We start from the raw sequence: 24,585 nt of genomic DNA, 5'->3' as shown, positions 1-24,585 counted from the left end.
TAAGCTAAAAGAAAAAGATGAACAGCTTCTAACAACTTTCCTCCCAATAGTTTATTAGCTCTTTATTTTTTTTTCTAAATTTAATTTTAAAGATTTTTTAAAAGACTTTTTCTGAGATCTTTTCTACACAAAATTTGAGTCCAAAGCAGCTAGAAAGGGTGTTAGAAGAGGAGCTCATCAGAACAGACGGACAAAAGGAGTACCCATATAGAGTTCTGAACATTCATGTTACAGTTATTGAGCAGCAACCATACTTTTGTTATGCAAGCTGGGAACCACCAGGTTGCAGGAACCACATAACCTCTAAACAACACAACCATCCCCCCAGCATCAATGTATAAAACTAAGTGTACAGCTCCTCAACTGGCTGATGCAAGTCTCGGAGCTGATTTAACAAACACTACTTCTGCTAGCATCATACCACAGAGGCAGCTTTGCATACAACATTTTTATATGTTTATATGACAGTTACAATAGCTTATTCTACATCAGCTAATAGGGTTCTACTGTTTTAATACTCTTGATACCACAGAGGACCTCACCCAATGCAGCACCATCTCCCAAGTGGAGCTCTAAGTATCCACTGTCAACAGAAACAGCCAGCACAGGACCTTGGACTCACTAATTCCCATCACTGTAGCAAACACGGGTGAAAAAAACAGTAGCAACAGCAGCCTGGGCAGCTACCTTCCCACTGTTTGTTCCCTTCTCAACTTCAGCAGCTCACAGAACTGAATTTCGCAGTCAGATGGAGCAAGAGGAAGCACCCCTTAGCCACTGTAAATACAGCTTTCCACAACAGCAGACGTGGCTGAACACGTCCCATCTGACCATCTGTCAACCTCAGACCACATGTTGAGCCATGGTTTGTTCGCTTTGCACTGGCTTTTGCTTGCAAAGCTTCTTCCAGCACAAGCACAGGCTGGAGGCCGACTTATTGGACACGTGGTCCATGTATATTCCTGTAACACCACAAGGCTAGGTCAGTCACTAAAGACACGGGCCCAGAGTGGAGCTGTGTTAGCAAAAACTGTATCTCTGGGGTGCCGCATGCATAAGGATTGCAGACCACCACTTGGAAACCATCTTTCCGCTGTGGGCTACAAGCCCTGTGAGACAAAAGTCCAGCCAGTGCTTGGTTCTCGTCTCTGAATGCCTAGAACACCTGCAGACAAGAATGGAGTACAAAGCATCTCGATGTTGAAAGTTCATCCCCCTCCTAAAAATAATTACCTCTGGCACATGCATTACTCACACAGCTTATGCCACACTTATATTCTGTACCTTTTGTATCCTGTCCTCCATGAATGAACAAACAAAGGCAAAATAAACCCCTTCAGCCAACATAATGCGCTCAACACATTCTAGCTCTGCTTGGGTTTCATTTATTAATGTCCTAGATGGTTACCTACCGGAAACTGTGAATGCCTTGAAGCTCTTGCTGTAACACCTCCTGTGTTGTTGCTATTAAGTCCAAAGCTCCCACAAACTCAGAAGTGGATAGCAGCAACTGTACTGTGGGCTGTGTTTGGTGTACAGTAGCCATTAACTTCAGCTTATTGTATGCTTTTATACAGTTATTTCTGGTGAGTGACAGTCTTAAAACTCGAAGCGATCCTTCACACATTACTTTATCAATTTTGGAGATTTTCTCTCTAAGTAATTTTACAGCCTGGGAGGTTTTCCTGAGGTAGTCCTGCAACTCATGCTGAGAGGTCATTGCATGAAAAAATGCTTCTGAGCGCAGAGAAATCTGATGAGCAATATTGACTTCCACAATGTCCAGGTAATGGCTCAGCTAGAAAAAGGAGGGAGGAGGAAAAATAAATCGCGTTGTTACGACTTGGCAATCTATCACTGTACAAATAGACTTTCAGGGTATTTGTCTTATTGTATCACGAGGAAATTTTGGTAATAAAAATCAAAACTCTTTGTCAGATTAGCAAACAAATAACTACACATTGTGGTTTGATCACTTGTTTTTAAATTAGCTCAAAATCACTTTGAGAAGGCTGACTTGAAGTCTCTCCTGTTTGAAAATTACAAGGTAGAAAAGCAAATAATTTTAGAATACTCAAGCTTTCGTACCACATGGTTGCACACTGGCACTGTTAGAACATTGCTATTAACCAGGAGACAGCTCTGGATACCAGTTTGCAGGTATACACATGTAAATACACTATGTACCTCGGGCCATTGAAACTGCTAAAGATGCAGCCTGACTATACTTGATGACATGGCTTTGGAAAGGCTCTGTTCACTTATAAAGCTGTAGTATCTTTGTAGAAAAATCCTCAGGTAACATCTCTGGCTGTGGTTATTTTTTGCCAACCAGCTGGAGTTCCTGTTAAGTGTATTTCATGTCTGCTGGCACTGTGGGATTCCCAGAGACAGACTATGCCTACATGTTTAGAACCTGAAATTCAAATTCTCTGTGTCGAACAGTTACCAGACCGCTGGGTTGGCCTGATTATTTGAGCTGTAAAAGCTCTGTGTTCTGACTTATGCCGAATATGCATACTCAAAGGACTGAGGTATTAGGATGCTCATCTGAATGCTAATACTCAGATGACCCGGTTTCTAAGAGGTGCCAAGCACTCAAACGTCATGCTGAATTTCAAAAGGCCCATCCAGAGATGGAAAGAAAATCAGCTGGAAAATGTTGCCTTCTTATAATTATTTTTATCCTGCATGTATTTAACACTGGGGATTTACACAATATGAAAACGCTTCTTTTTTTGTAATACATTTAATCAAAAACATCCTCCACCAACCAGCTGTGACACACTTAGCCCACAGGAAAAGCTGAGACAGACTGTGGCACAGGGATCAGAGAAAGGGTTATTATGGTCATTTTTTTTTATGTTATCGTACCAACCAGATGGCCCCAGGTCCCTTCACTATGCTAAGCGAGGTAGAACAAACAGAACAAAATCATAGTACCTGCCTCAAAGAGCTTACAGTCCCAAGGCAAGACACGGAAGCAGGTAAGGAAGAGAAAAACATCAGGGGGAAATTGTTCAAGTAGATCAGCAGCAGTCCAAAAACACTAATAGCCTAAATATGTGGGCTTAAGGCAGGGTTTGCAAAATTCTATTGAAAAATGGTGCCTGGAGCCAAGGATAATTATGGAAGCAGGGTGCCTATTTACACGTGATAAGTGTAAACCTTGTGCAGCTCAGCGCTTTTAAGAATTAAAATAAAAAATCTGGGCCCATTTCAGTAATATGAAGCAGTGTAATAATTTGTTTGAGTCATGTGGCTTTGGAGGCAACAGAACCATTTCATACTATTTAGGTATTTGTATCACCTCTTCCAAGAAGTGTGGCTCATGGCTATTCAAAGCCTTATTTTCAGTCCACTGCATCAGTGCGAGCTCTGGGTCTCCTTCACTCAAAGTCCATGCCGAGTGTCTATACTGCTGCTGCCAGGCACGCTTTGTGAGTTTAAAGCATGTGCCAGGCACTGTTTTTTTTTTCATCTTCAGACAGCAACTGCCACAAGAAACTTCAAAGAAGTATTCCTCCGACTCCAGGTGCGGAGGACAACCCAATGAAGGATCAAGTTAGCCTCCACAAGAGCCTGTCTCATCCTCCTGACCTGGCGGGAGAGGAGGAAGACTAACTCCTGGAAATCTGGAAACACCTTCCAGAGGACCTCATGTTATTTTATCTTCAGGCACCGCCCTATTCTCCCCCCAGCTCTCAGAAGCTTTACTAGGTTAAACAGGAAGGAAAATCAAAGTTAGAAAACAGACTCAAAAATTACATAGATTTTCTATAAGCATTTTATGGGTATTTGTACCATAAAAATGATTCATTATGGGATTTTCTACAGTATGACTACATAACTAAACAAACGACCAAGACTTCTGCTTCTAATATGAAAGAAACAGCTCTGCTTTCATGCTCTCCAATGTACTCCAGTTCTTTGTGAAATGCAAACATGGATTAGTGCAGACGATACGACAACAAAAGGTAAGATGAAACTCCTGAATACAAAAACCTTAGAATTTAGTATTTATTTTAGCACAGAAACCACAATGCCTTGAATCTGGAGTTTTCCTGAGATGGGAGAAAGCACTAGTCTTAAACAGTGTATAACCTCTAGTTTTCCCTTCTCATGGAATTGCTCTTCCTTCCCAACAAACAGCTCCACATATCTGAAGTTCTCAATATATACGTGCTTCGCTAAGTTTTAGCAGTCATGAAGAGCCAGTTATTATGCCATATACAGATTCTTTTTTCCAGATTTGATAGACAGATTTATTTAGCAGTGGAAAAAAGTTCTCTTTCAGTAAGATACTTCCTGTATTGTTTATTAACAATCTGCAGCTTGATGTAAAATGAGAGATAACAAAGCCCACAACAGTGATGTCTCAACAAACAGTACAGAACAGCAGCAATTGAGTTTCTTTGTAGTAAGTAACAGCTGTGATGGATAATGAGATCTTGTATCGAAGTTGTACCTTTTCTTGAAGTAACTTGGAGGAAGCTGCGTCACGATTTCCTTTTCCACCAGCAGTACTAAAATGAGACCATGGTAAAACAGCATTAAATGTTAAGGAATCTTCCAAGGCAAAATCTGGTTTCATAAAAATCTGAAACAGAAAAACAAAAGAAATCAATGCATCTCCCTCTTCCTTACATTCTCCTCCCCAGTTAAACACACCTCCTGTCTCAGGAAGCTAACAGGAACCTTATTTGTTGCTTTTCAAAAACCAAATTTTCATTTATCTAGGCAGACAAATTCATTCCAGAACTTACAATCAATTTACTTTACACCTTAAAAGCTTGTGTGATCTGACAAAGTCTTATCTTAAAAGAGGAAGGCACTACTCCAAAATTACACAGATTATCAAGCATCCAAGATGATCTAAACATCCTGAGTGTGAAAACGTAGGCAGCATTAAACTGCAAGTGGGTCCTCTAAAGGATCAGAGCAAACATTCTTCAATAGCAGGGGCATCCTACCGCTGATCTCCCCATTTCTGGGGCCATAGCTTCTACCAGACTGAGGATCCAGCCAGCTGTCAGGGTGCAGCAAGGGTGGCCTGGGAGGGAACAGAGCCTCAAGCTGACATCCTTCACACGGTGCAGCAAATGCACTGGTCACAGAGTGAGTCAGTAACATGTAACATTAACTACACATCTCAGAGAACTATTTATCTAAAATTCTCTCTGATTACATTATTTTTACTTGATAAAGCTGGTACAACCTTGAGCTTCCAGGCAGATAATAGTGCCCTTTTCCCTGTATTTATGAAGTGTAATTTTAAAAGGTTCAACATAGACTACAGAATCACGTCACACTCCAACATTGTTTCCTAGACTTTAAACATTGCAGTGACAGCTCTTTACCTAACAGCCTACACGACTGGCACAGAGATCCTGACCCATATTAACACTCTGACTTCTTAATGTACCTAGAAAAAATTATTCAGACTGAGATGGAATCTGGAGTTGTGTCTTTTGTCAACCTGTCATAAAATACCCACACCATATAGGCTGCAAGCATATATATATGCAAGAGGGCTTTGCTCAAGGATTCAAGGAGTTAAACCTAATGCTAAATTGTACACCATGCAATATTCAAGCTTCTGTCAAACTCTTCAGTTTCCCTTTCCTCCTAGGACACAGGTGGCTAATTTTGCCCAGCTCTGAGGTTTTAACAATTAAAGATGAAAAAAATAATGACATTTGTATTCTATTTGAAGTAAGAGAAAAATCAAGACCACAGGAAACAACAACACCAAAAAGAATGGGAAAGCAGATTTTTCATAGTCTTTTTAAATTCTGAGCACTGCAGATCCTCTTGAGAATCATCTTAAGTAATCAGCTTGGACAAAATTCTACAAAGAAGAGAGTACCTTCACATATTCAACACCACACGTGAGAAATCCTTATAAAAGCTTAGAGTGCACAAGAACCATACCTTAGGTACTTGTTCCAGATCTGTCCTGGATTTATCTAAAATTAAACAAAATACAAGTAGTCATTCATGAGCAAACACTGGAAAACAATTACCTTGAACATTATTAAACCCTACGAGGAAGTTTTCAAGACAACGATGCCAGGTTCTTCACAGGGGATGGACAGCAAACAGTGGTTATAAATTGAAATGAAACATTCTGACTGAACACAAGGAAGGCCTTTTTCACCACGAAGACAATCAAGCATTGGAGCAGGCTGCCCAGAGGGGCCAGGTACTCTCAACCCTTGGAGGTTTTCAAGGCCCAACTGGATAAAGCCCTGAACAGCTTGGCCTGACCTTACAGCTGAACTGGATTTGAGACAGCAGTTGCAGTAAAGACCTTCTGAAGCTCCTTCCAACCTGAAATATTCTGATTCTTTGAAACACTCTGTTGTCCTTTGTAGTTTCGGTCTCATGCTCGGAGTATTCAGAGGTGCTTGAACTTGGCTGCTTTGACAGCAAAAATGTTAGTCACACAAAGCAAGTTACTTCACACTTCACATTGCTTAGTGCACTGTTCAATCAACTAGCAACGGCCAGTAAAAGGTCTCTCTAACACCACCACAATTTTCATGCTCCAGATTGAAGCTACCCATATAATCACTTCTACACAGCACTTGGAGAATGGATGCAAAAAGGCTGGCAAGCGGGATGAACAAGGGCTCAGGACAGAGTCCCAAGCACACTGAGCAAGCATAAGGGAAGCAGCCCTTCCCTTGAAGAAAGCTGACATGACATTTGCAGAGGGTGAGAGAGTTGAGTTGGGAAAAGAGGTGCATCGTTGTACCCCAACAAAACTTGAAGAAAAGACAAATTCAGACTTTTGATGTTCAGCCAAAATCCCCTTTTCCTCCCCTATTAACTAACTTAGTGTGCATTATGCAGAGGGGGCACGCTGGCGGTTAAAAAAGGCCAAAAGCAACAAGCCCATACCTCGCTAGACAGTCTAGTCGTCCCTGACAAACACAGCAAGCGCTGCATCAGCATTATCTCCCACAATTTTTCTCACTTCTTTGGTTCTTATTTCATTTGTTCCTTACTTGATTTGTACTGAAATACAAAAGGCAGCCTAGGAATCAGCCTTTGGACAGACCAACTCTTATGGAAGTGAAAGGCCAAGTCTTGTGGGCTGGAGTTAGAGGAGGACAGGCAACACTGACATAAGAAATCATAGAAAATAAAGAGTTTCAGTTTACCAAATAATGCTTCTACTAGGAACAGTCCATCTACCCAAGAAGCTCCCAGTTACTTTGGTGACACAGAAATTATCCCTTTTTAAAAACAAAAGCCTCTTTCAAAATGGATTAAGCTAGGCCTGAAGAAGGAACTTTATTTTGCAGCATGCGTCACAAACAGATTCATTCAGGAACAGATATTCTAGAGTAACACTGAGCAGAGAGAAACCCCACAGAAGGGCTTCCTTTTGTATGGAAAGGGAGAAAGAGAGCCAACTGAAAAAGAACTTGATCAAAAGGAGTAAACTGCTGAATGTTTCTTGCTGCATTACCTGTAGACAGTGATATAGAAAAGCCTGATCAAACAGCGACTGGCAAATGAACCCTTTTATGATAACATTTTGGAGAAAATAAATTAAATTAAATATTAAAAGCTTGCTCCAGGTTACGAGTGTTTCTTTTCCTTTGCTTGTCTTTTCCTTTTGATTTTGCCTCTCGCCTTCCTTTGACCAGTTTCATATTAGCTGAACTACTTACACAAAATCTTGAAATCCAGCCTCGCTACAGCTGCAGACATCAAAAAAAAAGTTTGCCGGGTAGTCTTTGCTAACAGTAATCAGAGAAATACTAACCAGAGAACTGGCCAGAGTGGAACTCCATGAAGTTCAACACAGGAAAAGGCAAAGTCCTGCACCTGGAGAGGAACAACCCCAATCACCAGTACACACTAGGGTTCTAACAGCTGGAAAGCGTCCCTGTATGCAGGGACCTGGGGTCCTGTCAGACAGCAAATTGACCGTGAGCCAGCAGTGCACTCTTGCGGCAAAGCATCCCGGGTTGCATTAGGCAGAGAACTGCCAGAGAACTGCCAGCAGATTGAGGGAAGGTGATTCTCCCTCTCCACTCAGCACTGGTGAGACACCTGGAGCAGTGTGTCCACTTCTGAGCTCCGCAGTACAAGACAGACCTAGACTTACTGAATTGAGTCCAGTGAAGGGCCAGAAGTATGATGAAGAGATCAGGGCATTTTTCATAAGAGGAGAGGCTGAGAGAGGTGAGACTGTTTAGCCTGGAAAAGCTCAGGAGGAATCTTATGAATGTTTTTAAATATCTGATGAGAGGGTGTAAAGAAGACAGAGCAGGCTCTTCTCAGTGGTGCCCAGCGACAGGACAAGAGGCAACTGCCAGAAAGGATACATGAAAAATTCCATCTGAACATAACAACACACTTCAGCTGAGAGGGTGGTCAAACACTGAAACAGGTTTCCCAGAGAGGTTGTGTAATCTCCATCCGTGGATAAATTCAAAACCCAGCTGGACACTGTCTTCCCACAGGCGACCCTGCTTGAGCAGGTGCATTGGACTAGACCATCTTGGGATGCCACTTCCCACCTTAGCCATTCCATGATCCTCATGGCAGAGAGAATGGAATGGCCCAGTACTGCCAATCTTCATTGCCAAGTCAACAGCTGTGAGAAATTTGTTGCAACAGTTTCAACAGATCTTAGACAAAAGGAAGTTAAAAAAAACACTGCCAGGGACATCATAACCTGCCATGAAAGCAAATATGCCAAGGAAAAGTTTAAGAGCAGCTATCACAAGCATTCTGACCTATGAAACATCAGCAGTGGTCATGAATACTTCTAGTCAACCATATCTGGGTTTTCAATTATTGCTCACCAGCAGCTATTTCTGCACATGAAGCCTGTGAGCAAGTAAAGGAGATGATCAGCATATTACAGCAGTCATAAAAGAAATTATAACGACTAAAGGAAGGCTTTGACTGTACCATGGGTGTGTAGCAGAGTCCTGTCAAAGGTATCTTTAGGAGTATAAATATTCTTGCATCTTTCATGAACCTTCTCTCTCTGAAAAAGAGAAAATATATTACAGAATTACTTTCAGGCTTTAAAAAGATTTTTTTTTTCTTTGAAACAGAATGTTTTCAGTGAAACATACTGCATTACGTCAAACAATTCTCACAAGTTCCCAATAATATTTTTTTCCGCTTAAAAGCACAGATGATGTTTGTCCAGGTGAAAGGTAACACAGGTTGAAATTTTTGATCTATACATTGTTTTTTTTCAGTATCTTTAAATCTCAAGAGAAAACATACACAAAAATTATTGAAGATGTGTAATAACCTCTCTACATAATGAGATATAACCATAGAGCAATTGTAACTACAAATCCAAACATGTATTTGCTGTCTAATCCAGAAATCACACTGACACCCAATGAACACTTTCATTGCTAAATTACACCAAAGTAAAAATTGCTTCCACATCTTACTAATGAGCACCTTGCTGAAACTACGGATCTTGTTTCATCATGCTGAGCTTCAAATTTTATTCACAGGTGTAAACACCACCAGAAACCACAGTAGTGAGAAATTATGTTTCTGAAGAACACCGATGTTAGCTAGATCTCTCCTAGAAGCTACATCACAGGTCAGCTCCCTCTTCCTAAAATCTTCCTTCATTTCGCAATCACTGCATTACAAGCTAACAGATGAGCTCTTAGGCGTTTTAAATGTTGAATGTGTGAACTAATAGCAATAGTTCAGTTACAGACAATCCCGTTCCACATACTTTAACTATGATTTACACAAGTAACACTTCCTGCAGTTAATTCTGTAACAGCAAAAAAGAAAAGAAATTTACAAACCAAGGAAGCAGAAAACAGTGGGAGACTTCTACGTGTTCTTTCAGTTAAAAAAAAAAATAATACTACATACTTACTGACACCTGTATTTTAAGAGTTTGTAGAAGTCTCCTACTGGTCCTGGTGTCCTTAGATGTAGCTTAAACTTTCCTGTTACAAAAGAAACCATCGAGATAATAGGCCTATTTATAGTTTAAGAACTTCACATATAAATGTTTAAAGTAGATCTCTTAAAAAGTATCTCCAATCCTTGCAGCATATAGTCATGTTTCATATTTGATCCAAAGATCCATTTGATCTGAAAATGCTCTGTTGCACTGCAGAGCCAAAACATCAAACAATCCTTACAGAAAAAGGATTAATAATCAGAAATAATAAATATGAACTGTAAGCCTGATGCAGAGTTCAGTATTCAGAAATACATATTTAAAAAAAAAAAAAAACTGCCTAAAGAGAATTTAGACAGCATTTTCCACACTACAAATACTGAGATTATAAAACAAGAAATGTCTAATGAAGACTCAACAAGCACTGAAGAGCAAATTAATTATCAGCTAACTGTATGATTGACTGCTAGCAGGGACAATCTCTAATTAGCAGAAGGATCCCAGATCTCTTTCCAGCCCCTAGCACTGCGTGTATCTAATTTTGGGTTCTTACCGGAGTGATTTCCTGTTGGTATAATGCAAAATGTTCCTTGGTGATCTGTGGGAGGTAGAATGAAGGCGTGACTTCAGTGTCCACAAAGTCCACTCCCCATGTTTTTGTAAAGAAATCAGATTCCCTTTTTGCTAACCTAGGATCATTTAGTGCTGCTGGGAGATTGACTTTGGAATGATAAATAGTCCATCTGTGCTGATCCACAACTAGAGACGGGCTGTCACACAAATTATTGGGATCACCTGCAGCACAAAAGACAAGACAGTTTGTTAAGGTGAGAAACTGCAAGTTGTATTTTTGCTAAAATGTGGTTCTTAAGCAAACCATGTTTTCACAATTACATAGTGGATCAGAATTCTCTATGCAAAAGACATGTGATACTCTCCTTCTGCAAACACTTTAACTTGCATTTCTTCTATCATATTACCCAACACAAGTTTTAAACACAGCGGTGTATTCACAATAAATATAATTAGCTCAACAACATCAGCTTCTACTGAAGAGAAAAAAATTCCAACCACAAACATTTATCTGAACTCTATCAGAATGACAGTTAAAATTCATTAGCACTACATTTCCTAATGCTTAAGATCCCACCCCACCTACTCCCTTTTTATAAGCTAAGCTTTAGTATACCACAGCAGCTATAACTGTGACCAAAACCTGGTTTTACAATAGCACTAAACACTTATGACAGTGCTAGAGACAGGTCTTGGTCTCTTGCTTCCTACTGCAAGAGGGCTGGGGCATTTCACAGAAGTATTGCAGCTAGACTCCAAGCACGCTGGACAGGTCTGTTACAGGCCCTGAATATACCCTCTTCTTGCAGGTAGTATGGATCAGAGCGATAATGTGGAATCGCACAAGCAAGATCCCATCTGTAATGTGGACATCTAAAAACAAGCCGCAAATAGGAAGACTCTCCCATTGCTCCAAAGGGACACTGGGTGGTATAAAGCAGAATGACAGCATACTTTGAAATAAGACTAAGGCTAAGTACACTGCACCAAGTATCTGAGAAAATTTGACCAAACAATTGTAAATAGATTAGCAAATTTAACTACATTTTCACTCTCCTTGCACACCAGCATTACCTGTAGGTTCCTTGGGACACACATCAGGCAGTGACTGCACAGGTCGAAAGTGTTTTGTGGCGTCCATTTCCTTTTTAAAGAAAGCATCACTGCTGTTTGACTGAGGCACTGGTGAAGAACTGTGGCTTGATGCCATTGCATAAAATCACCACTCGATAAACGCTAAATGAGAAACAACAAATATCAAGGCTTTAATAAAGTTCTGGTTATAGGTTGCATCAAAACAATGACAGTCCATCAGCTACATAGTATTTTTTCAACCGCAACATTTTAACTGACATATTTCATGAGCAACAGGGGAAAGTTTATTTTAAACACAAAAATAAAAGACAGAATGTAACTTCATAATCTGTTTCCTCCCACCCCTCTAGGTTTGGAGGATAGCTTGTTCTTGCACACAGCACAAATAAAATCATACATTAAAAAAAAAAAAAAAAAAAGGTCTTTCAGACACTTCTTCCTTTCTATTGCCTTAACTACTGCAGCCACAGTGGACACATTCACACTAGAACTTCCTCACAGATACCAGGAAGCTTGGGCAGACAAACATAGAGCCTTCCACCTCCTCTGCCCTGCTACCTACCACCCTCAGTGACTGCTGGGAGCACGTCACCTTTTGCATCTGGTCCCTGCAGTGCTTCTGCTGTTCCAGGGGCTGCACTCCACAACCACGACAGCCCAGGCAGGACAAGGAAAGAGAGACAAATGATCTTAATCTTCAAAGAACTACTCCATAGACCAGCAACCAGTGGCAGTAAGACAACCCCTCAGGAAAACCACCCCATCTTCACGACATGCTTTGGCCAGGATAGAAAGCCTGGAGCTCACAAGAGCTGCCTGTGCCTACCTCCAAGGTGCTTCCTCCAACTGCTGTACTCGAGAGATGGGCAGAGCAGCCTGCGAGATGTCCGCCAAAGTATGCCACACTCAGCGAGTTCTAACTGCAGCGCGTTACACGCTGTGGCGAACAGGGCAGCGGGTGCAGGTGGGATATTCTGTGCCCTCGCTTTGTTGCGCTGCCTTAATGTTAGGACCCCAGCAACAGAAGGTGCGCTGGTTTGTCCAAAGGAGGGGTCTGCAACCTACATTCGTGATTGAGACAAGCCTGGCAACGGCCACCCACAGACAAAATATATCATTAAAGATTTATAGTAACAGAAATCATCAGATTTCAGACAAATCAGAATCTGAACACGAGCACACCAGAAAAGCATGAGCACATACTATGCATAGAACACAGACATCTTTTATCACTTGAATCAGGAGAATTTACAATTCAACTTCTCACGGCTGCCTAGTAAATGAAACTATAGTTTATTTCAGCATAAAACATATTTGCAGAGAGCAGACAATTAAAACATAGATCAAAAAGCTCTGGAGTAAGGAAAGTCCCACTAATTTTGAGTTTAATTTTAAGCTCCCAATTTGAAAATAAAGAGCCTTAAAAATTTTACACCAGGGCTGAACAACATAATGAGTTCTTTCCATCTGTAAACAAAGCTGCATTTCCATCAAAGTATCGGCTGAGTCAGTGGTAAACTGCAGAACTATTGGAGGTTTGAGAGTTTATGGAAATATCCCCATAATGTACAGCTCAAAGAGTGCCCATTCAAAGGGACTGATCTGAATCCTCACCTTTCAGGAGAAATAAACACATCTAGCAAGATCTTAGCATTTAACTACCAACCCCTAAGGGACACCTAAATTACTTACTACCCTGTGAAGGAGCACAAAAAGATAAAAGGCCTATTTTATCTTCAATCGCTGAAGCGGGCACCAAGGGACGATTGTACGTCACCATGTCAACTTCTAACAGAATCATATATATTACAGCAAATCTCATTTGGAAAAGAAAAAAAAAAGTTCTACTTTCTAAACAAGGTTGGATGTGTCCTACAAAGCAATTCTAAGGACGAGTTGAGATATGTACAGCTATAATAGAGCATCCCAACGAACATGCCCATAATGACTAACAAGCACATACTCTGGCTAAAACTGTCCAAGGGGTACCATTCCCCATGTTCACTTGCGTCTCTCCCTTTCTATCTGACAATGCAGCAAGACAAGGGGGCTAACGTTCTTCCACTGTCCTTTTTAGAAGGGACTTATAAAAGGGATGAAAATAGACCACCAGAATTCTTTCTAAAAACACTGCAGGAGGACTGAAAATCTGTCTCTCAGTTTTTCTCGGGAGGGGATTCCCCTCTTTCTTATAGTAGAAAAAATTACTAGTCGAGATAGAGGATGGGAGCACTAATGGAAAACTGGAAGTAGTTGGAAAGGGGAAAAACCTTTCCAGACATCTGACAGACCTTCCTTAAATATCATAAAGCATCAATTTCTCTCCCCAAAATGCCCCAAAGAAAACTTTTTCAGTACTACTTCTGTTACACGTTCATATTCTTCCCTTGATGTTTCCAAAGCAGCTTCTTTCTTTATGAAGCTCTTCCCTCATGTTTTGAGGTGTTTGGTGAAAAAAATCTAGTTCATGATAATGACAGAACTCTATCATTGCAGCATTCTTAAAAAGCATATCCAGTGCTAAGTTATAATGATCAAGTCTCCTAAAGGTATACAGTAAATTTATCCACACTTGGAACTGTTTCAAAGTTCTGGATTTGCAGTTTTTCTCATGAAAAAGCCTCTGTAAGGTGACACACAGCCTGCTCTAGCCAGATGTACAAGTAACTAAGACAATTTGTAGAAAGGACTGAAATCTTGTACTTTTGCTGCCAAGTCTTTCATTAAGCCTCTTTCCTTTCCCCATTAATGAGGTATTGGCTAAATGTATATTCTAAGATGTGCATTGTCTCAACTACCTAAATCTCAGTGGAGAAAATGCTAACTGCATTCAGCCAGTGAAAGACTTCGAAGGAATTTAAAAGACAATTTAACACTGAAGACTGGTTCAATACCTCAACTTTTCAAAAACAAAATATACCTACTCTTGCAAAGGTATTTTTATCACTTATCACCATAAAATATTCACATCACAGAATCACAGAATCCTAGAACGGTTTGGGTTGGAAGGGACCTTAAAGATCACCTGGTTCCAGCCCCTCTACCATGAGCAGGCACATCTTCCACTAGACCAGGTTGCTCAGAGCTCCATCCAGCCTGGCCTTGAACACTTCCAGGGAGGGGACAGCCACAGCTTCTCCAGGCAACCTGTTCCAGTGTTTCACCACCCTCATGGTAAATAATTTCTTCCTAATATCTAATCTAAATCTGCCCTCTTTCAGTTTACAGCCATTCCCCCTTGTCCTATCACTACACACCCTTGTGAAAAGTCCCTCTCCATCCGTCCTACAGGCCCCCTTCAGGTACTGGAAGGCTGCTCCAAGGTCACCCTGGAGCCTTCTCTTCTGCAGGCTGAACAGCCCCAACTCCCTCAGCCTGCCCTCGTAGGAGAGGTACTCCAGCCCTCTGATCATCTTTGTGGCCCTCCTCTGGACCTGCTCCAACACATCCATGTCCTTCCTATGTTGGGGGCTCCACAGCTGGACACAGGACTCCAGGTGGGGTCTCACGGAAGTGGAGTAAAGGGGCAGATTCACCTCCCTTGAGCTGCTGGCCACACTTCTCTTGATGCAGCCCAGGATACAGTTGGCTTTCTGGGCTGCAAGTGCACATTGCCGGCTCATGTTGAGCTTCTCGTCCACCAGCACCCCCAAGTCCTCTCCTCAGGGCTTCTCTCAAGCCACTCTCTGCCCAGCCTGTACTTGTGTTTGGGATTGCCCTGACCCAGGTGCAGGACCTTGCATTTGTCCTTGTTGAACTTCATGCGGTTCACACAGGCCCACCTCTCCATCCTGTCAGGGTCCCTCTGGATGCCATCCCTTCCCTCCAGCGTGTCAACCACACCACAAAGCTTGGTGTCGTCAGCAAACTTGCTGAGGGTGCACTCAGTCCCACTGTCCATATCACCAACAAAGATATTAAACAGCACCGGCCCCAGTACCGACCCCTAAGGCACACCACTTGTCACTGGTCTCCACCTGGACATCGAGCCATTGACTGCAACTCTTTGAGTGCATCCATTGAGCCAGTTCCTTATCCAGCGAGTGGTCCATCTGTCAAATCCATGTCCTTCCAATTTAGAGACAAGGACATTATGAGGGACAGTGTCAAATACCTTGCACAATTCCAGGTAGACGATGTCAGTTGCCCTCCCTTTGTCCACCAATGCTGTAACCCCATCATAGAATACCAAGTTGGTCAGGTACGATTTGCCCTTGGTGAAACCATGTTGGCTGTCCCCAGTCACCTCCTTGTTATCTATGTGCCTTAGCATGGTTTCAAGGAGGACGTGCTCCATCATCTTGCCATGCACAGAGGTGAGACTGACTGGCATATAGTTCCCCGAGCCTACCTTTTTTCACTTTTTAAAAATGGGGGTGATGTTGCCCCTTCTCCAGTCAGTGGGGACATCACCTTTGCCTACTGACAAATCTTAAAACTGAAAAGAGTACAATAAAATAACAATGCAAGCAGTAACCTTCATACTACTGAGTGGATTTCAACAAGATATAAGGATTCACAGGCAGAGGCCTTCTTAAGTGGCATGCAATATGATGCTGTATTAAATTATTCATAGTTAACAGCTATTCTAGTAGCCTCATAAGTCAGGACCTTATGGATAATTAACCTCAATGAACAGCCATATTTACACAGAAATAAACCCATCTGTGCTGCTCAAAACTGGGCATTCCTCAAACTGCAGTCCTTAAATTAGCCAAGTAAGTATAGCTTCAAAGAGAGAAAGAAAATAGGACAGAATTACCTGAATTAAATTCAAATTACAGCAGAATATGTGAAAAGACTATATGAAAACAAAAATCCTGCCCTACACCTGAGCCCTTCTGTGTACGCTAACCTTGCAGACAATAAAAAAAATAATTTCATTTGTTCACCAACAGAACAGCTGTTCCCTGTGCTATACTACTAAACATTTTATAGAGAAATGAATCTATAACTAGCCTTCTGAATCAGCATTTTTAAATATGCAACAATATATAAATTTGCAGATTTAAACATACTGCAAAAAATGAAACTTGGTGTTAACACAGAATAAAACTACTGCAGAATATTTTAATTCATTGAACTTTAAAAGCAAGTGAAATGCAGGTAAATGTAGCTAGCCACACAAGCTGTGCAGAATGAATTATGAAATGCTGAGTCCTCTGAGACTCCTACTTAGAAAAGCATGTGTGCAGCAATAAGAATATGCAACTTTGTAACTTAATGACATAAATATTTAAATTATACACAATTAAAGCTGGGTTAGATTAACTCTGCTCTCTCCAGGAATCACCATAATTTACTCATGTTTTGTCTAGCAATATGTATTAAACTAACACAAAAAAAACTTTTAGGGGTTAGATACAAGAGTAATGATGGAAATACAGGATCACGGCTATATTTGCAATGTGCTTTCAATACATGAAATCTATTTTGTACACACTTTATTAATTTCCTTAGTTTAAAAAATGAGATTAAATTAGACTGTCACTGTAATGACTTAATATCACTGAAACTAAACATAAAAAAAAAAATCAACCATTGCAACAATGAAAATAGCTTTGACGATTTGAATTGATGGTATTCTTACAGTCTAAGCGCACGAATATTACCATTTCATATTCAACAATCTTACAGCTTCCTCTCTAAAAAAAGCCTTGTTCAATAACATGCTTAGCAACTACGATATGACACAGCTGGATGACATACAGCACGGAATAAAATGACTGTGATGACAAACGGAATAACCACATGTTTGGATACTGTACAGTCAGCAAAGTAGAAGACCTGTGCAGTTAGTAATGTATTAATCACATCAATTTTAAGAAGTTATTTATGATGACTACTCTCTGACTCTTGAGTTTCACACCTGAGGTTTCAGCAGTCAGAAGAGCAGCACAAAAAACAACAAAGCGTATTACTCACACGTAATTGCACAGGATGGTTACAACTCTTCAGCATGTGCTTGTTTTTGTAAGTATTAAGACTTGCATGCAGTTCTTCAGAAACTGCCTTTCCATATTCTGAGCGTTTTTCGCACACTTTGGTATTCACATGGTAACTCTTTGCTACCGCAACATCCAGTTTTATCTCTACATGAACACAGTATTAGAGAACCTTGCGTTTTCATAGATATTTTCCTCATTTTTGGGCAGTTTTCCATTAGCATTATCAACCAATTTTCTATTTCCTTCATAAAACAACAGTTTTACATGAGTTAATCATTTTCACTGGGAATTTTCATGCACACACACTTTGGTTTGTAAAGCTGTAACTTGTGTTAACGATACAAATTAGAATTTATGAAGCCAGCAAAATCACAGAATCACAGAATGGTAGGGGTTGGAAGGGACCTCTGTGGGTCATCTAGTCCAACCCCCCCTGCCGAAGCAGGGTCACCTACAGCAGGCTGCACAGGACCTTGTCCAGGCGGGTCTTGAATATCTCCAGAGAAGGAGACTCCACAACCTCCTCGGGCAGCCTCTTCCAGTGCTCCGTCACCCTCAGAGGGAAGAAGTTCTTCCTCATGTTCAGACGGAACTTCCTGTGCTTCAGTTTGTGCCCATTGCCCCTTGTCCTGTCACTGGGCACCACTGAAAAGAGCTTGGCCCCATCCTCCTGACACCCACCCTTCAGATATTTATAAGCATTTATTAGGTCCCCTCGCAGACTTCTCTTCTTCAGGCTGAACAAGCCCAGCTCCCTCAGCCTTTCCTCGTAGGAGAGATGCTCCAGGCCCTTCACCATCCTCGTAGCCCTCCACTGGTCTCTCTCCAGTAGCTCCTCATCTTTCTTGAACTGGGGAACCCAGAACTCGACACACTACCCCAGATGGGGAGTACAAATACCTGCAAAGTGCCCGAAGTAAGTCTCAATTTATGCACTAAAGAAACCCATATTTCTCTTTCTCTGTGCTCCCCCTCCCAAATGAAAATAAATCTATAACCTACTAGTAATACCTTCAACTTCAACTGGTAGTTTTGGTAAGTTAGCCGATACTACAAGGGGCACTCAGGAACATGGAGCTTATTAGCTCTAGCCCTTCACACAATTCATACGATCTGCTCTCCAATCTCAATTTTGATTTCAAAAACAGTGATATCTGAGAAGAGACACTGAGCACCCAGGGGAAGGAGCCCAGGGCTTTCACCTGACCACAAAACACTGAGCAAGTTCTCCTTTAAGTACTCCACATTGTTCACAATGACACTTGGGACACCACCAGGTACTTTCCAAGAGGTATACTCTGCATCCCAAAGAGGCCAGAAGAAGTTTCTCCGTGAACCCAAACGGCATGCTAAAGTCCCTGCTGCTGTTCATGGCTTTGTCTGGCAGCAACAAAGTGAAATAAAAACATTTTAAAGTGCCGTTCTGGTTACGCAAGATCCTTCAGAATAGAAAACCATCAGAAGACACCCACAAGTCACACTAAAACAAAATATTTCACCATTTCTAGAAGAAGTGATAAATACTGGTGATATACACTAAGGAAAAGGATAACCAAAACATATCTAAAAGAGAAAAATGCACCAAAGGAGTCCTTCCAGGACCTCAACAGCCAACAACATGCCTCTTACTGGTCTAATATATTTACTCTGTCCTCAGAAGTTTAGGTTTCCCACTCTTATTATACAGCTCTTTTTGCTAAATGAGCAGGATTTAACCATGTAATGAGGAAACCATGGTATGAGCAAAATATACACCACCTTTGTAAGACAATGTGAACCAGCCTGGACTAAAGCATGCTTTCAATTTCTTTCAATGAGCTAACACCTCGGGATGAAATTTCCACACCTGCCCCTGTGCCCCAAGACAGGCAACCCTCTTTCAGCGGGGGAGCCAAGCAGGTTAGCTTCCAGTAGAAACATTAAAGCAGTTTCAGAGAATGAGGTTAAGGCTGCGGAAGCTGCTCTGCTAACTCAAGCTCTTTCTGAACACCTGTTTCCACCCCGGGGTTTCAGAGTACAAAGCAGATGATTGTCGGGGGGGCCTGATGAGGCCAGAGTTGGAGGACAACTGTGACTTGTTTCCACAGCAAGCCATCTATGTTTGGTGTACACTCCAAAAGTCTGTGTCAGCTCAGCCTTTCTGAAAGCCTAATAAATATATGTATATTTGTATTCAAGAACACACGTGTATTTCAGTGCATTCTGCACATCTTTTAATAGTATCCCAACTCTCACGACCCCACACTGAGGGTATACCTTCCCTGCAAAGTTAGCATGAGTCATGACCATCCAGATTAGTCTTGCTGGGATGAAAGCAACCTGACAAGGAAGCTATGCACGAGTTGTCTGTGTTTCTCATCAGTCCTGCTTAGCCACATGTGCTGTTATGATCCAGCAAATTCTGTAATTCCTTGGATGGTGCTGAGCTGAGCCAGACTGTGCTACTGTCTCTGCAAACTGCATAATGGGGACAGGGCAAAAGCAAGAGCACTTGAATACTTTAAAGCATAATGCCACCATCCTCCCCTTATATCATCTCTTTCACAATGCCATTTCAAAATGCTCTCCTCACATGGGGAAACAGGCAAGGAAGAAAGTAATCCGACTCCAAAGAAAGAACAGGACAGCTGCACCCCCACTGCAAAGCACTGTGGGTCAACTACGAGGCCAGAGTAAAATAGCACTGATTTTCATATTATTATTATTGCACCAGTTTCTTTTGCCCTCCCCAGCTGAAGTCACCTGAATAAAACAATTAAACAACACACCTGTGATATACCCAATGTTTCAAATGCACTTCCTCTCATCTGGAAACCTAACTTCCCAATGACGAACACTAATTTGAAATGGGAAAGCAGCTTCTGTGCTGGAGGAACAGACCTTCCTAGAGCTATTTAGGTTATTATATGTGAAGTTCTTCTGTGCTAGGGGTGGTAGAATCATTCAGAAACAATTAACAACGCAGTAAAAGTATAAGTCAGAAAAAAAAAGGCCACATGGTTAGTTGCCCACACCATCACACAAGACGAGAGTGAAATCTCTTTGTACTATTTTTTTTTCAGGCATCAGCATTACAGTGTGTATTATCCCCTTGGAAAATGGTGAAGCGTGAGCATCTCTCATAGATCCAGAGGTACATACAGCTGAACAAAGATCAAGGAGCCCCGGCAGGCATTCCAGCTAGAAGTCTGTCAAAGACAGAGACTGCGGAGTGGTGACATTTTGAGGAAAAAGAGAAGAACTGCACCAGCCAGAGCGAAAATCATAACACTGAAGTCCTAACTTTATGAAAGGAGTTTGACAGAAGCTGACAGCAATTTGTGTCAACAGCAAGTTTCCCTGTGCAGGCTCCGCACTTGCTATCTTCAGGGAGGTTAGGCTCAATTCGTTAATCTGAAACTAACTTTCTAAAAGTGTGATTTTCCACAAGAATCATGTCTTTACGAAGTCTTACCAAAGCCCTGAACAACTGCAAGCAGCTATGAAAGAGCCAGATGAAAATACTTAACAGTTTTGACATTATGCAAAAAGCTGGGAACAGGGACTACGCAAAAGCAGGCACAGCATACCTCACAGCAAGTCCTATTGAGCAGTCTCGACATAGGACGCCAGTCCACAAGCAGGAGGCACTATGTGACTCTGTAGGGCAAATGCTCAGTAAACAAGGCCATTCAACTTTACCTTGGTGAGCACTGGAGAGTGCCACCCATGTTTGTTGATAGTTCTTGTGGTGTTAATACCTGCCCAACAGAAGATCAAAAGAAACAGATCACCTCTATTCACATCACTTCCTTTTCATTCCTCAAATAGCTGCCATTTACAGGAAGAATAAATATTTCTATAAGTGTAAAAACCAGTATGGTTACGCTACATTTAGAATGCAAAAAAACAAAAGGAAGATCTTGCACCGCTGCTTACAGTAAGTGTGTAAAACTGATGGGAACTCTCTGCTAAATTGCAAAGCACCAGATACGCTACTCCAACTCTAATACGCTGACCTTAAGTCTATCTTAAACAGTCTAAGACTATCCTAAGTCTATCTTAAACACACACATCCCCACGTCCAAAGTGGCTCCTTTATTTTAAGAAATAGATCAATAGTTGAAATATCCGAGTTTTTTTCTATATCCAAAGATGAGTATTTTGGAACACCTGACCTGTAAATGGATCTGCCATTTTTGAGTACAAAGGAAATACATTAAGGACTCTTTACCTTTTGAAAACAGTACTCAGATCTTTTTTAAAAACTTAGGTGTAGTGGGTGCAGAAAGTTAAAAATATGGGGAAGACAGATCTTTGATGTGCTAGTAAGTATTTCATTGGACTTTATCATATGAGGCCCCAGAAATACATATGTAGAACATCCGTTCATGATCACCCTTTCTCTCTATGCTATATTCATAAAACAAAATGAGAAATAAACAAAATAAAGTGAAAAAAAAAAGAAAGAAAAACAAACCCAGAAAAAAGGAAACTGAGCCTCCCAACTGGAAGGATAAGATGTTTGCGGCCCTTCGCTCTTCTGCTTGAAAAACTTGCAACTCCTCATTTCCCCAGAAGTCTGAAGCAGGAAAGCAGAAGTGGCTTCCACAAGAAGTTGCTGCCTCAAAAGAAGAAACGATACCTACAGATTCCATTTCCCAATCTCCTTCCACTCAAACTGCCAAAGAGCAAGCCTGCGGTCTGCTTTCTCCACTCTCTCTAGTGGCTCCTAACACTTCTTAGGCAAACAATATTCCCATTCAACCTTAGAAACGGATGTCCCCTTCTTCTCCCATGAAGTCTGTGCTGTCAACAGGAAGGCAAAATTCCTCCACACACATGCCAGACTCCTACTACAGAGAACTACAGCGCTGAAGACACAGGGACACCCAGGACATATCCTATTACTGGCAAATGGGATAGGAGAGGTAGAGCTGCTTCTCAGTGTGCCTTCAGACCTCACTAGCGAGGCTGCCCACACGATGCACAGCAGCTTTTGCTTAGACAGCTGTAGATCTCCTGTCAATTCGTTCATTTTAGGTATTGTTTTCCTACCCAACAGAAGCACCACCCCATGCTCAGAGGATTTCAAGGGAACTATAGCTTTTGTGTATACTCCAGTTTGGGAAAGAGTCACACTGGCTCTCAGGCTAAAGTAGCAATTACTGCAGCCACTACAACAATTAACATACTGCAGTCAGGTTTTTCAGTAAGAGTACTTTTCCACAGGGCTGCAAAGCAGCTGCGGCTGCACAGGGCCACAGCTGCGCAGATGTCCATAGGACTTCTTTGTGGTCAGGACCCCATCAGATAGGTTGCAGGTAAGATGGTAAAGTCAACACACCACCAATACTTTAAAACTCTCAAAAACATACGTGCAATTCTGTAATCAAGTCAATGTTTTCCTGTACTTTAAAACAGGTACTTCACATGTTTGGGATCACTCCACAGTCTGTAACAGAAATCCTAAGTACTTGTAAAATATAATAAAAAATAAGAAGGAAAGGAGAATCAATAAAATACTAAGGCCAAAACTGGACAGTCAAAGAGAAAGCAAGTAAATCTTTTGTTGAAAGTGCAGTAGGCCAGTATTTTACAAACGCACATGGGCATTTCTCTCAACAGGACATAATATGTTTGAAAAATTACAGTAAGGAAAGGTAAGAAATGATGTTTGTCTACGCACACAATTTTGGGATCGTCTATAAACCCAGGAACCACCGCAATCCTAAACGGTTTATGGAACCAACAAACCCTTTAGCTCTCCGGTCCATCGCAGTTGCCATTAGCTCGGGCGTCACGTGCCAGAGAAAAACCCCAAACACTTGCTCCAAACGTTTCACTCCCGCGCCAGCGCCGACTGCTTGTGAAAGCCTTGCCGGGCGAACGCGGCACCGCCACGTGAGGAGCCGGCCGTACCTGAGCCAGAACACGCCGGGAGGATCCGAGGGAGACCGTCGTCATATCTCTCCCCGTCGCATTGCACGGAGGAACCGCCCGGTCCCGGAGCTGGGGGACGGCGCGTCGGTGACCTGTGTGAAAGAGCCCACATGAGAGAGGGCCGCGACGGCTGCGCCGAGAGGCCCAGCAAAGCCTGGCTTAACGCCGACGCTGCCTTCCACGCACCCAGCGCCTCCCTGCCGGGGACGGGCACCGATTTCATACACCGCCCGTCGCCCGCCAGAGGGGGGGGGGGGGGGGTTACCATAGAAATACAAAACGCAGATCTGCAGAAAAAGGGGAGAACCGGGGGGCCTCGAAGCGGACGCCCCTTCCCTCACACCCTCCTCTCCCCACACGGCCCCAGGCCGCCCCCCGGCCCTCGCCCCGCGGACGACCCCGGCCGCAAAGACAAAGGGCACCCGGGAAAATTCAACTTTCCCAGCCGCTCTCCGGGAGAGCCCCCCCGGCCGCGGCCGGAGGCGGGGAGGCACCTGCGCGGGCGGCCTGGCGGCGGGCGGGCCGGGCCGGGCCAAGCCGAGCCGGGCCGGGCCGGGAGCTCCCCGCTGCCTACCTGCGGCGGCGGGCGGGCGGCGCGGCCTAGCGCAGCACCGGCGGCTCCGCGGCGACACGTCGCTCCCCCCCGCGCAGGGCGGCGCAGGAAGCGGCCCGGGCGGCGGCGGCGGCGGCGGGAGGGGCCGAGGCGCCGCCTCTCCCCGCCGCGCGGGGGAGGAGCGGCCGCCGCGGCCGGCGGAAGGGGCTGCCCCGGCACGGCCGTGCTGGGCCTTGCGGTTCTGTCCCCTCGGGGAGCGGCGCCGGGCCTTGGCGCGGGGCGCGCCGCGGGGAGGCCGCGGGACTGAGGTGTCGCAGTCCCGACCCGGGTGTGGGGCGGTGACCCGCAGTGCCCGTCGCCATCCCGCGGGGCGAGGGGCTCCGCAGGGCCCCGCGGCTGAGGCGCCGCCATTTGAGAGGCCCCCACAGCTACAGCACCGCCATCCTGGGGTGTGAGGTGCCCCGCGGCCAGGGCGCCGCCATTTGACAGGCTCCCTGGTCAAGGTGCTGCCGTTTGAGAGGCCCCACAAGTGCCCTACAGCTACAGCACTGCCGTCCTGGGGTGCGAGAGGCCCC

At 43.1% G+C, this 24,585-nt stretch overlaps 1 protein-coding gene across 5 annotated transcripts in view; it reads right to left on the bottom strand.

Annotated features, from left to right (window-relative positions):
* VPS54 (VPS54 subunit of GARP complex) overlaps window positions 1-24,103 on the bottom strand; it is a 53,310-nt gene extending 29,207 nt beyond the window's left edge. For 3 of the 5 annotated variants that reach the window (XR_012763108.1, XR_012763109.1, XM_075413337.1), the window contains exons 1-8: window positions 24,032-24,103; window positions 23,437-23,549; window positions 11,567-11,728; window positions 10,473-10,714; window positions 8,938-9,016; window positions 5,935-5,969; window positions 4,469-4,600; window positions 1,413-1,798 (exon numbers count right to left, since the gene is read on the bottom strand). Coding sequence is in view for 3 of the 5 variants with exons in the window: in XM_075413337.1 (XP_075269452.1) it covers window positions 1,413-1,798; window positions 4,469-4,600; window positions 5,935-5,969; window positions 8,938-9,016; window positions 10,473-10,714; window positions 11,567-11,702 (1,010 nt within the window). In the remaining 2 variants the exon portion in view is untranslated. Of the gene's footprint in view, window positions 1-1,412; window positions 1,799-4,468; window positions 4,601-5,934; window positions 5,970-8,937; window positions 9,017-10,472; window positions 10,715-11,566; window positions 11,729-21,216; window positions 21,276-23,436; window positions 23,550-24,031 lie in introns of all 5 variants that reach the window. The other 2 variants (XM_075413338.1, XM_075413339.1) reach the window with 2 other exon arrangements.
* Between the last annotated feature and the right edge of the window lie 482 nt (window positions 24,104-24,585).

This window comes from Opisthocomus hoazin, chromosome 2 (genome assembly GCF_030867145.1).
Source record: "Opisthocomus hoazin isolate bOpiHoa1 chromosome 2, bOpiHoa1.hap1, whole genome shotgun sequence".
Taxonomy (NCBI): domain Eukaryota; kingdom Metazoa; phylum Chordata; class Aves; order Opisthocomiformes; family Opisthocomidae; genus Opisthocomus; species Opisthocomus hoazin.
This window is presented reverse-complemented; position numbering and strand designations above follow the sequence as displayed.